Raw genomic sequence first — 14079 nt, forward strand, 5'->3', positions numbered from 1 at the left:
GAGTATAAGATATGGTTCCTGTTCCATAAAGTGAGGGCGGGGGGGGGGGGGGGGGGGGGGGGGGCGGAGGGGATTAGGAGCTAAGCCCTGCGGCCCCAGTCTCTGATCGCACTCGCAAGAAGCTGTCTCACGAAACAGAGGAGGCGTCTCATTCCAGGGGCTGAGGCTCCTGCTTCTCCATCAACGCGCGAAGGAGAAGAGGCCAATGACGCGCAGGGCAGGATCCGTCGCGCTCAGGGCGCTCGGGAGACACTAGGCCGCCCCGGCCGCCAGGGCCTGCGGAGAGCCGGCCACACTGGCTCTCGGGCCCCTGTTCATCTAGTTCGCCGCGCTCGGGCTCACCGTCATCAGTTCTTACATTCACCTGGACCGGTAGGGCCGGACGCACTCAGCCCTCAGCCCGGCCCCGGGCTCGGAAGCCGAGTCGGGGAGCCGCCGCGCGGGGACAAACTCGCCTCGAGGACCTCTCCCGGCGGAATCCTTTGCCATGGCACCGCCCCCGCCATTTCCGCCACTAAGCCAGAGGTCCCTCCCCGACGCCGGAAGTCCCGCCGCCCTGCTTCCGCGCAGTCCTCCCCCACCCCGCCGCGGAGAAGAGGATCTGCTTCCGGCCCCGGGTGGCCGCGGGCTGGGCTTGCCGTGCGCTGCGGAGCGCTGTCCAGGGAGCGTCGTTCCCCCGGACGCTGGCGCGGGAAGCGGGGGCCGCGGCCGCGCCAGGAGAGTGCCGGTCCGGGCGCGAGGCTCGTGCGGGGCCATGAACGGGACCGCGAACCCGCTGCTGGACCGCGAGGAGCATTGCTTGCGGCTCGGGGAGAGCTTCGAGAAGCGGCCGCGGGCCTCTTTCCACACCATTCGCTGTAAGCCAGAGCTTCCCTCTGTTCCCTTCGGCCGCTGCGCCCTCCTCTTGCCAACCCGACTCCGTCCTCTTCCCTCGGCCCTCCAAAGCCCAGGAACCACTGCCTACGTCAGCTCCCTTCTCTCTTACCCCAAGATCCTCCCGGGACCTCGATCTTCCCCCCGCCCACCCCTTCCAGCTCACTCCCAAACCAAACCTTTCGCCACTCCCAACTATTCTTCTGTCTTGTGATCCCACATACTTCTTCCGAAGGCTGTTGGCCCCTTTCCTTTTTCGTCCGCCCACCCAGCCCTTTAAGCGAAACTCACCCCTCTTTATTACCGAAAGACTGTGACCCCACGTCAGACTCCAGTTCTCCGTCTAATCCATCCCCCTTTCTGATGACCCTACAGGGTCCTCCACGTTTGAAGGACTCTTCCCGTTTGCTCAGGAGTCTCACCGACTCCCTCCTATTCCATCCTCTTCTTCCCTGTCTTCCTTAGCCTTCTTTCCTCGTTCGTCTTTGTTCTGGTCACCCTGAGTTTGCGCTTCATCCCCTGGGCAGCCAAAGAATCCGCATCCTCTGTGCGTTCCATCAGTCTTCCCCCTCCAGCTTTCCGTGCCTCGTTTGACTCTGCTGTCTTTTGAGGTCACCTATACAACCCAGACTTTAACTCAGTCCCAAGTCTCATGTGGGTGAAGAATAAAATTAGAATTCGTGAGCCTGGAATAAGTTAAAGCTTGAGCTATGTTTGGAAGCAGAGGAGAGGAGGCATAATGTCCAAATAGTCATTATGCTGGACCTTCCTTTTCTACGTGATTACAGACTGTTGAGGGAGGGCACGTCCACTCTATGTCCTGGGTAAAGTTTTGGCTGTTCAGAATGGGCTGACTGATCATCCCTGTGTGATTCACAAGCTCCTGGTTTCCCGTCTTGGTAGTACTAATGCTGGTTAAGACTTGTTTTTGTCGAAGGAGCTAATAAATGTGACTCAACACATTGGAAGAGGGCGTGTTAGATAATGAAGTTCCATCTTTCTGTGGTCACTTGTCATTAACATTACTATGTCTCCTACTGAGAGCAGATCGGCTCTTTCAGAGGGAGGATATTGGGAATGTGATAAGAGCATCATTTCCTGAGCAGTTTCCTAAGTTGATGGTTTCGTAGCGTGAAGGGCAGTGTGGAATTTGGGAACGCTTCACATATGCACCTGATCTGCAGTTTGAGGCCAGTGTATGTCAAAATGGAGTAAGATGGCTATTCATGTTGTACTTCAGCAGCAGTTGAGAGATATGGGCAGGATTAACCTTTGGAGGTACAGTTCAACCATCTTTCACAAGAGTATTTTTGTTAAATCTATGGAACTTGAGTGTGGCAAATCCTAATTTTGAGTTTCTGTGCAAAATGAAATCAGCTTATGTGGTACCATGGCCTTTCATGTTTCATATAGGGTTTAACAATCACAGAATCTTCTTAATATGCTCTGTTGCTTTTGATCCTGTACACAACAAGCCGGATAAAACACCTTACGGATAATAAGGCATTAATTTTCATCTGTCACTTGGGAGAAGGGAGCATCTTTGCTTAATGAAATGGTATATGAGTTCTAGCTTTTTTATTCTTCAAAATAATCCAGTGGGGATGGGAGGAAAAGTATGTGGGAGGTATAGATAAAACAAGATTGTCACTGAGTTGGTAATTATTGAGGTTGGATGATAGTACACAGGGGCTCATTGTACTATTCTCTTTGCTTTTGTATATGCAGGGTTTTCCACAATGAAATAGTTGTTTTTTTAATTCTCAATTTGTATTTTCCATTTATCTGAAGTAACAAAAAAATTAAAAAAAAATTTTTTTTTAAAGATTTTATTTATTTGACAGAGAGAGACAACACAAGCAGGGGGAGAGGGAGAAGCAGGCTTCCTGCGGAGCAGAGAGCCCGATGCGGGGCTCGATCCCAGGACCCTGGCATCATGACCTGTGCCGAGGGCAGATGCTTAACGACTGAGCCACCCAGGCGCCCCCCCCAAAATTTAAATTTTTAAATAAGAATGCCCAGGAGGCTTAGTATAAGTAACTTGGTGGATAAATGCTCTTTTGCTTTTCCCTTTAGATGACTTTAAGCCAGCATCTATAGATACTTCTTGTGAAGGAGAGCTTCAGGTTGGCAAAGGAGATGAAGTCACAATTACACTGCCACATATCCCTGTAAGTTTATGCATTGTGGAATCACAGTGAATCCTCATATTCTATTTATTGCCATTTGAATTTCCTACTATTTAAAAACCTCTAGATTTCTAAAGTTCCAGCATAAGGGAAAAAGGAATTTTGGGGGTGGGGTAGGTTGGAATTCGTGCTTCCCAGGTGCTTGAGTAAAAATGATTCTTGGCCATTTTCCCCAAGCTCCCTTTTCTCCCATTTGCTACAAAATAGACAATGTTCCTATCTGGATACCTAGCCCCTCTTTTAGATCTGCATAGCTTTTTTTTTTTTCCCCCCAAAGAGCAAAGCCCTAGATGCCATGTTGATTTATAGCAACAACCGTTTAGGAGTGTGGCAAGGCAAGCCAGGAGTTAAGGGAGGCAGGAGCAGGATTAACATATTTCATACATCTGGCAAAAGGTGAAGTGTAGGCTGAAAGTTTCAAGCAAGAACCAGAGGATCAGAGCAGTCAGCTAATTTAGAGATGAGGAACCCAGTTAAAAGCTAAATTGAGATCCCTTGCAGAGAGGTTTTTATGAAGCTTTGCCCAAGGCAACACTGTAATCAGAAAGCCTAAAGGATCAAACAAAGCACTCTTAATGAACATGTGTCATTGCATGTCACAGTCCTGTGCTGGAACATAATAAGGTCTTGGTAACCAGTGATAGAATGAAAAGGCTCTGGACAAGAAGCTTCACGTTGAGGAACAATTACTTGTCTGCCAGTTCCAACTGCTATTTCATTACTTGTTGCCTTTGGCAGGTTACATCATCTCCCTTTGGATCTTCATTTGCCAAATGTAAAATGAAGGGGTTAGATAAATGGTCTCTAAGGTCCCTTCCAACTCTTAAGTTTTTACCCTATGAATAGGGAGTCAAAGAGCTAAGCAGTTTTTGATTCTATATAAGGGATTAAATCCTATACTTGTCAAATACTAATTTTTATTTTTTTATTTATGTCATATTAATTGAGTACCTACTGTGTGCTGGCCCATTACTAAGCACTGAGAATAAATACAATCTTAAGCAACACAAGCATATTTCTTGCCCTTGGGGAGCTTATGGTCTGGAATTAAATAAATATAAAAAACAGCATTTATTTTAGAAAATCAGGGAAGGCTTTTCTAAGGAAGTGACCTTTGAGCAGATTTGAAGGTTGAGTAATTGAAGAAGAAGGGACAGGATGTTGTAGGCAGAAGCCTTGGTAAAGCCCTGCAAGAAAGAGCTTGAGAATCTGAGAGAGGCCAGCCACCTTCTGCTCTGGATTCCGCAGAGCCGAGGGCTGAGTGAGCAGAAGGGCCAGGTGTCTGGTTTAAAGATTTTATTCTTTTGTCTCAGAGCAACAGGGTAGCAGTTGAAGGGCTTAGGCAGATGAGTGGCATGATATACTTACTCTGAGCCAAGCAGAATAATGAGCTGCCCTTAGAGAATGCTCTTTTGGTTGCTTGGCCTCAGGGGAAGCCCCGAACTCTGAAATTACAAGGAAATACCATGATTACTTACTGGTTTTACTCTCATAGTGAAAGTTCTACTCAGTATAATACTGAGTAATGGCTAATTATTTTTATCAGTTCACACCTTGCCATTACTTGTAACACAACTTGAGTCCTTAGAAAAAGGTACAGTAATTTTGCAAGTTTATATTACCTTTCTCGATTACTGAGAAGCAGTTGCACAGTTACAGATTCTTGCCATATTATTATTTCCCCTTCCTTTTTGCCTAGGAAGCCAGAGGAATTAAAATAGAAATCAGTTTATTCTGATCTATTTGAGTAGCTCTGATAAAAGATTTGATGAGATAGTTATTTGTAAGTTCAGTTTTGATATTCATAACTGGTGTGTCTAGTTTGATTGTCTTCTACTTTTGTGGCATTTAGGGATCTACACCACCAATGACTGTGTTCAAGGGGAACAAACGGCCTTATCAGAAAGACTGTGTACTTATCATTAATCATGACACTGGTGAATATGTGCTGGAGAAACTCAGTAGCAGCATTCAGGTCAAGAAAACAAGGTATGTGAATAAGCAGATGCAGATTGATACAGGGTTTCTATATCTTTGCGTTATCTATCTGTTTATTTTATAAGGAGGTGAGCATCTGGGTACTCAGTGTCCTATCGGTAATCTCAACAGCTCTACCTCTGTCTTCTTGACAAGTCAGTAAAATACCGCTTCCTCAAATGCAATAAAAAGAAATAATGCTTTTAAGACCTGAAACATGGAAGCCACTGGGGAAGAGGATGTACTTTACAATTAAATCCATTTTATTAATCTCATGATGTTGATATAATACCACCTAACGGGATAAGATTTAAACTCGTAGGCTTGTAATTATGAAAGAATCATTGAGTGATATATATTCTTTATTAGATTGAAAACATTAATTTTTCACAAGATGCATTTGAGGTTATTTATAATACCAAAATAAAGTTTTACCTATTTTTTTAAATAATGAGCTCTTTTAATACTTAATTCAACAGGTATTACATGTCTAATATGAAGCCAATTAGATTTTAAAGTCAAAATTTATTCCATAAATAGAAGCAACCCAGTGGTTCTCTTTTTCACATTGTGATACAGCAATTATTGTTGTATAGTCATGAAATCTTAGAGTGTTACAGACTGATTGTTTTTCTGTTTATGCTTTCTCAAGCCATTTTTCTGTACTCAATCCACAAAAAATCAAAGTAGCTACCGTTTATTGGGTTATCATGTGCTGAACACTATGCCAAATGCTGTCATGCATTATCCTACCTAACTTGACACATAACTTAGAAAGGTGCTATTGTTATCCTTTAAAAAAAAGCACACAGATGAAGAGACTGATTACTGGTGAGCTTGTGACTTCACTGGAGGCCAGCACCGCAGCTGAGCCCTACCCTGGGGGTGCGCTTCCAAGTTCCTGCTCCTCTCCCGCCTGGGATATATTTGTGTTAATTACCTCCCCGAACCAGTGCCTCTGTTACCCCAACAACTGATGGTTGTGGGCGTGTCTCTCACCACTCAGTGTCTTCTGTGGACTAGCAGCATTTTATCACTTGGATGCTTTTTTATTTTTTAATTTAATTTTATTTTTTTAAAGCTTTTCTCTATTAGCGAGAGAGAGCACAAGCAGGGGGAGGAGCAGAGGGAGAGAGAAGCAGACTCCCCGCTGGCCCCGCTCCATCCCAGGACCCTGAGCCACCCGGCTGCCCTTTGGATGCTTTTTTAAAGTGCAGAATTTCAGGACCTGCTAAGTCAGAATCTGCATTTTAATGAGCTCCTCAGGTGATTTGTGTGCACACCAAAGTTGGAAAGCCCAAAGTTTGCTGGGCTAGTCCATTTATAAAAGAAATTGTTAATGAATAGAATGTTCTCAGTTTGGGGTGGAATGCTTTGCTTGTCTGCCCACAAGAGCTGGCTCATGACAAGATGAGCAAGCAGTAATAGAGCGTGCAAAAATTTGCAAACTAGCCAGCGTTTCAAGAGCTGGTTTTACTTAGTAACTCATACACTTGTGACTGTAACTTTATACTGTACACAGGTCAAATAAATAACGCTGTGGTCTACTAGGAAAAAGGGTTCTCATAATCACATTGTGTCCTGCATACTGGTTTTACCTGCTTGCTCTAACACGTGAGCTCCATGAGCACAGCAAGTCTGTCTCGTTCATCTCTGCTGCAGAGTGCAGTCCTGGAATGCAATAGGCACGTGTTGAGTGAGCAGCTCATGTGATAAAATTACAGACATCAGTATTTTGCAGTAGTCTTTAAAGAGCACAGGGTTGTGCAGAGACCTGTGGGTACTTGGTCCCCTAAACAGATGTGGGAGCTCTTTTTGCTCCTCCAACTTAATGTCCACATCTCATTTCAGAGCCGAGGGGAGCAGTAAAATCCAAGCTCGAATGGAGCAGCAAGCCCCTCGTCCCCCACAGCCGTCACAGCCACCACCTCCTCCGCCACCTCTGCCATTCCGAGCTCCAACAAAGCCTCCAGTTGGGCCCAAAACTTCTCCCTTGAAAGATAATCCCTCACCTGAACCCCAGCTGGATGACATCAAAAGAGGTAGGCAGCATTTTCTGGAACATGATAGCAGCTTGGAGTGGGACGTTGGTGTTTTTGTGGCGATCACATGACAGCACAGGCATTTTCTGCCGTTGAAAAACATTTCTGCAGAGTTCACCATTTCAGAGGTGATGCGGGTGGGGGCCGTTGCCACGTGCCTCGTTGGACAAGGGGGACCCGGGAACAGTGACTGGAGTGGTGGCCATCTTTGCAGCTTTCTGATTAGAGGCCCCGGATATTAAACAAGCATGACTGCCATCCAGAGGTCCATACAACACTCCTCTAAGGCTTTGGGAGAAGAGAATCCCAAGGTGTCGGGGTGAAAACCAGGTGTGTCAATGTTAGTATAGTATCTAGGTCAGAAGAACATCTAAAATACCAGGACCAATGCTTTGTACTAACACAAAGCGTGTGAACACGAGAGTGCCATGGGGACCTGGAAATGGACACGGCCTAGAAAGACGTAGAGGTCTGATCAGGCTCTCTGCAATGTAGACCCGAGGCCAGGATCACCTTGGCTTTCTCCCCGTACAGTGAGGGGGTCGTTTTAGTTGTCCAGATTCTTAGGAAGTTAGGAGGGTAATGTCATATTTCAGATTTCTGAAGTTCTATGAAACAAAAGTAAATCTGTAACAGTGGTAGATAGGGAAAGATAAAGAGTTGTCCTTGGGAAGTTTGCCTTTTCTACCTTATAGAAGTGCTCTCTTTTAGTAAACAGAATCATTCTCTGCATGGTGCACATTTGTTAAGCCTCCTGTTTTTGTTTTCCTCGTGGATATTAGAATGCTGTTTATTAAAGTTTTCACTTTAGTTGAACAGGAACTGGACCACGAGTGGTTAGTTATTGCCAGTTATGCTTAAAGGAACCATACTTGTTTAAAACCGCGTGGTATGTTTGGACAGGAAAATCTGGCATCTTAATGTATCCTCTGATGTATCCTTAATGTACTCAGTGACTTGGAAAGGTTAGGAAGACCTGTTTTTCCTTCCCTGCCGTTCATCTGTAGAAAATGTAGTACCTGACAGGCATGGCTGTCGGTGAGCTATAGAAAGAGGGCAGAGGAAGAATGTCGTTTCCCCATTTTCCTTCAGTTACCATGGTTCCCCCTGCCTGCCTCAGTTTCTCTGTGGGACGGGAAAGCTGAAAAGGACTCGGAGGCCGCCTGCTCTGACCTTGCATTTTTTCCGTGTCTTGGAAAATTCATCGACTCACACCTGGGTCTCACTGCTGGTTAGATAGAGGTGGATCGAAAACAAACATCCAGATCTTCCAGTGCCTAATCAAATATTTTTCAACCCCTTAGCATAATATTTCTCTTATTTGGTGTTTAATCCCATAATTCACAATCTTTTTTCTTTTCTTTTTTTTTTAAAGTAGATAAGGCAAATAGACTTGATTCATTTCTTATACAGAACAGCCATTATCTGAAACTGTTTTCCGTTTGGTTATTTGAAGTTAATGTTTCCATTGTCTCTCTGAAGACAGAGTTTGATTTTGTTGGTTTTGGTTTTAGTCATTTTGTTTGTACGTTTTTAAGGAATTAAGAAGCAGGAGTTTAAGTTATTCCTCGTTGCTGTTGGTCTTGCCACTTCACTGTTGACAGCAGTTGCAGCGTGTGGCCCTGAGAGAGGCTGCTGTGCTCACCCCCGTCATGTCATTTTGTCCCAGAGCTGCGAGCCGAAGTTGACATTATTGAACAGATGAGCAGCAGCAGCGGGAGCAGTTCCTCAGAGTCGGAGAGCTCGTCGGGGAGCGATGAGGACAGCTCCAGCAGTGGCGCCGAGGACAACGGCCCGGCGTCCCCCCCCGCAGCCCGCACACCAGCAGCCCTACGGCAGCAGGCCGGCCGCCGCCAATGGGACCGGCCGGCCCCAGGGCAGCAGCCAGCTCATGAACACGCTCAGTAAGTGTGTCTCCCTTTCTGGCTCAGACGGGGGTGGCGTGTCGGGCCAGAGATGGGGCTTCTGCTTACCTCACACCAGAAGATATTTAAGGCGTAAGAAAGGATCCCAACCAAGAAAATTTGGAGCAGAAAGGAGTAAGTTACCAAAGAGTAAAAAAAGGGAAGTACAAAACCAAAAAGTCTGTTCTTTCTCTTTTTTTCCCCAGTGGCACAAATTAGGTTTTGTGAATTCTAAAAATGCTGAAACACGAACAGCTCGGCTCTTTATTTTTTGCATTTAGCAGGCTTTAGGGTTGCTGCCTGCCACCGTTCTGCCCCCTGCCTCCGGGTCTTTTTACAGGTCCCAAGAACCCAGTTCTCCGGACTGTGGTGACCCACAGCCCGCAGACTTGGGAACCTGAGCCATTAGGATATATTTGGAAACCAACTAGCCTTTGGCAGGAGGGAGAGAAAGGGGCATTGCAGTGTCTGGGTGGCTCTCAATGCAGCTGATACTAAAGTAAAGCAGAAGAAAACAAGGGCAAAGACAAACTCCTTTGTATTGGACGTGGGGAGAGTACTGCTTCCCTATGCCCCTGTCTGTCCAGAGTCCTAACGAATGCTCTCAGAGAGCATGACTGCCTTTGAGGAGGCAATAGTGGGGACGCTAGCTTAGTTAACCCTACTACTGTGGACCAGGCAAAGGTAAGTCTCAACGTCAGCACTACAGATATTGTGGGCCAGGTAAGTATTTGTTGGGCGGCGGGGGGGGCAGTCGTATGTATTGTAGGATGGCTAAGAGCGTTCCTGGCCTCTACCCACTAGGTGCCCTTCTTCTTCCTTCTGCCCCAGTTGTATCAACCCAGAATATCTCAAGACATTGCCAGGTGTCCTCTGGGGGACAGAGCCACCCCCACTGGAGAAACACTACTCAAGGCCCCGCTCTTTTCCTTGAGTGAGTTCAACCCCATTAGGATATCAGTTAAGGATCCTGTCGGCTATCCCGTTCTGTGGGCCTGCGTTCTAGGTATCAGGGTGTGCTGTGGTGCTCTTCTCAGGTGGCTAGGGAGAGTAAGTTTCACATTGGGAGTTTGGTGTTCACAGTGGAAAAGTACCAGACAGCTACTGTGGCTTTAAGTCCGTTCCTAATTTTGCCCAGTTAATGCTAAATTATTCTTTCCTTTTAGAAAGAGCAAAAAAATGGCACCGTGGGTGTTACCTGCCTACCAGTGCCTTAAAATCCTTTTAGCTCTTTATGGCTCCAAGTCATCCTGTTTTGCAGCTCTTCAAATAGCAAGACCTTAACTGCATATCTCATAGACAGTAAAGCACTAGAGTTATTTAAACCAGGATTGTCAACTGGAACCAACATATAAACCCTAAAATCACAGTAAATAGCGCAAATTTGCTAACCCTGATATAAAAATACATAGTCATTATAAGATTGTTTTCCTGAATAGTAACCTAGATTATATTTTCTCTTCTCAAAAATAAATAAGTGGATCAATTTGAACCTGAATCAAATCAATTATATAAGCGATTTCAAAACTAGATTTTCACCTCCATTTACCCTGACCTGTTAAATGCACAGCATCTTATTGTGTAAGAGATCATGCTCAGCTTAGCTGATTGGGAGTGACCAGCGGTTGCCATGCCCGTGTTGACTTCCTTAAGTTTAGAAGATTAGTTGTCACATTCTTGGGTCTCAGAGCTCTTAACTCTAAAAATTATTGAGGACCCCAAAGAGCTTTTGTGTGTGTGGCTTAGATCTATCAGTGTTTATCATATTAGAAATTAAAACTGAGAAATATTTAAAATATATTCAGTAATTCATTTAAAGTAACAGTAATCATCACATGTTAACAAAAGTAACATTTTTATGAAGAACAGATTTTCCAATCAGAAAATATTTAGTAAGAAGAGTAACATATTTTTACAATTTTAGAATTCCCTTTAATGTCTAGCTTAGTAGAAAGCTGGATTCTACACCCACTTCTGCATTCAGTCTATTGCTGTTAAGTTGTTCAGGTTGATGTAGATGAAGAAAATCTGTCATCACACAGGCGTGGAGTAGAAAAGGAAGTACCCTCCTGAAGGAGTCCCAGGGAACCCAGGGTCCTCAGAACAAACTTTGAGAAGAGCTGGCCCAGGGATTAGCAATCGGTCATGTTGTAGTTCACTTTTGTGGTATCAGCTGGGGTCCTGTTATTTTTATTATCATCTGAGACTGAAATGTTGAGTACTTCTGTTCTTCACTCCTAAATTGAGCACACTAAACAAAAATCGGAGGCTTTACAAAAGCTCATTAGTTGAGTTGAGGTTTAAAGTAACATGAATATCCTGAACAGAGATGTCCCAGAAGGGATCCTGGATTAGCGTGTTCCTGGTATAAACAGTATTCGGCTTCCTTAACAGGGAGCCTAACTCCGTGTTATTTTAGCTTTTATAAAGCAATCTAATGTGGACAATTCTAGATGGTGAATGAGTTATTTATAAATGCTTTCTTGCTATTTATTAACACATTTAAAAGTTGTCTGGCCTGCTCCTCGCCTGTTCTATCCCAGTGAGCAGCATTGCTGTGCTTTGCAGCTACCAAGAATAGCATTTCTTTAAAAATGTTGACTGCATCAGCTTTGTCACTGAGCCAAATTGATTTTCCTCCCTAATTAAGTGGAATTGGCTTGGTTTTTACTGTAGTGTGATAACCAAGGCAGTCAAACAAAGAATTGTGGGGAAGTCCTTTTGAAGTTGTGCACTTTTGGTGTGATTCTGTTTTCTTTTTATAGGAAATGACTTGCAGTTGAGTGAGTCTGGCAGTGACAGTGATGACTAGAGTCGGATCTTTCGAAATCAGCTTCTCGTGCACAGATGTGCTGCTGGACCAGGCTGCGCTCGCACGGAGCCCCATGCTGAGAGGGACACGCTGTGGATCAGTGACTGTGTAGGAGTTTGAGGCTCTGGAGGTCTCAGACATTCAAGTCTTTAACTTAGTGGTGATGGGTGATTTTCTCGTGTAATTTTTGAACAATCTCATGTTGCAAAGTAGAACTATGGAAGAACTAACAGAATTATATTTCTATTTGGTTAACACTGTTCATAGACAACAGACCAATGTGCCCTGGTCTAGGTTACTCAAAGGCCATTATCTTTAGGGGGCCAGTGATTCCGTTTTAAACCTCAGCAGCCACCAGTTTGGCTAAGTGGTCTGCACCAGTGAAATGAAACCTGGTCTTTGAGGGGTAGGAGAGAGAGGGAAACCTCAAACTGCAGCATAGAAGTATGTTAAAACCACTTTACACTGTTGAGACAAAGTGGTAAGGAAATTTTGTCAGACCCAACCTGATAAGCCTGTGTAGGAACCGACTTTGAGAAAGAGTCCTAGAGCATCCGCCAGGTAGGACCCTGGAGCTCTGCTAGTTCAACCTCCTCATTTACAAATAAGGAAAGAGAAGCCCACGACTGGCTGATGGCTGGTCTCCTGCCCCCAGTCCAGGCTTTCCCTGCTGCTCCCTCCCTTGAATCTCATTTATTGGAACTGGAGATTCTTATACATGACACTGATAGTTGTACATCGGACTTTTATTGGATTGCAAAAGACAAAAGTGTTGGGTACTTCTGACTCAAATTCTGATCCAAAAAGTCGCTAAATACATGAGGCTGGATGAGCAGGTCAGACCAGCAGCCACTGCGTTGACGCGTGAGATGCAGTCACATGGGGGCTGTTAGTTCCGTAGATCCATGCTAAGCGTTCTTCATTCAGTGCATTTTAGTAGGGGGAGGTAGGAGTGGAAGAGAGGTGTAGTGAAGGAACCTTTCCGACCAAGAGAACCAGCAGCAGGTTTTCAAAAACCCAGAATCTAGATAGGAAGCAGTTCTGCAATATGAAATGAGCACATCCTTTGAGAAGGCATTTCTGTTCATGCTTTTCTACCACTGTTTGTGCCTGACTCCCAGACCGATTTGTATTTTTGATATACAACTAGAAGAAAGTCACAAGATTGCCTTTTTGCAGTGTGCAGTTTCCAAATGAATCTGTTACAGGGAAGTGGTCACTAGTAAATGTTCCATATTTAGTGAATGTGTGATAAATTGTCCCGTGATTAGTATGGAGTAGCCCATTTCTGTAATTTGAATGAATACAGTTTGAAGGTCCTGAGAAATTTCCATTTACTTTGGTTCAGTGGGTATCGCAAACATTAAAATTGATTTTCCTTCCTTGGGTTCCTCCACTCAAAGATGGCCTCTGCATCCCCCGCTAGTGGATGGAAGCAGTCTGGACCTGGAAAGGAATGAGATGATTCACGGTGGGGGCTTTGGTGAGAGTCGCACCTTATCGAGCCACCTGTTTGATGCACACAGGGGCTCCGGTGAGCTGGAGATGGGGGCCCAGCGCTGTCATCCCGTGGCGCACTCACACTGCCCCACCTAGTGTAGGTAATAGGCTAACACACCAGTACTTTGTGCTGGGTGCTCCGCCCATCGTGAGGTTTCAGTGCGTTTAATGGCAGGTAGGAATTTATAATGAATTGATAATTGTTTTATAATTCCTTGGTAATGACAGCTCAGGGAAGGTGAAGGTCACAATTCGGAGACTTGACTTGTTACTGCACGTGGGACTTGTTGCACAGCTCTTAACTTGCTCAAGCTGGGGCAGGTTCCAGGAACTTGAACTAAAAATATCTACTTAAACTCCTCTCTCACTCTTTTTTTTGTTCTCCCAAAGTCTTGATTTAGACAGACAGAGCTGTGGCTTTTGGCATGTTGGGTCATGTTGGGCATGTTGGCGTGTGGCACTGGGTTTGGCAAGTCGAGCTCTCTGGGCTTCAGACCCTTTCCTCTGTCACCCGTCCTACCTGACACTGCACTGTTCTCCTCTAGCCCGTTTCCAGTTTGTTCTCTGCACAAAGCCCTCGGTGGTTCCCTCCCCCGGCCCTCCAGCTTTACCCACCAGAACAAGGAATCTTTTCTTTTTGGAAATCAAGAATTTGGCCTCACAGACTACTTCTCATGTGTAACCTCGTGCCAGCCTCACTGGACTTGTTCTTTGTGCCTCTGTGCCTTCTCAATACCGCCCCCCCCCCCCCCCCCCCCCCCCCCCCCCCCCCCCCCCCCCCC

The 14079-nt window shown here is 45.3% G+C and overlaps 2 protein-coding genes across 2 annotated transcripts in view; one reads left to right on the forward strand and one right to left on the reverse strand.

The window, feature by feature from the left end:
* Positions 1–547, reverse strand: part of METTL6 (methyltransferase 6, methylcytidine) — a 16790-nt gene extending 16243 nt beyond the window's left edge. Inside the window, exon 1 of the mRNA XM_044920509.1 lies at positions 343–547. The gene's annotated coding sequence lies outside the window, so the exon portion shown is untranslated. The remainder of the gene's footprint in view (positions 1–342) is intronic.
* On the forward strand, positions 488–14073 carry EAF1 (ELL associated factor 1). Its single transcript, XM_021678904.2, is given in 7 exon segments — positions 488–857; positions 2950–3044; positions 4915–5051; positions 6891–7081; positions 8751–8884; positions 8886–8985; positions 11751–14073. Coding segments are annotated over 7 exon segments (1074 nt in total). The 3' UTR covers positions 11798–14073.
* Positions 14074–14079: the final 6 nt, after the last annotated feature.

The sequence above is a fragment of the Neomonachus schauinslandi genome, chromosome 1, assembly GCF_002201575.2.
Source record: "Neomonachus schauinslandi chromosome 1, ASM220157v2, whole genome shotgun sequence".
NCBI classification, from domain to species: domain Eukaryota; kingdom Metazoa; phylum Chordata; class Mammalia; order Carnivora; family Phocidae; genus Neomonachus; species Neomonachus schauinslandi.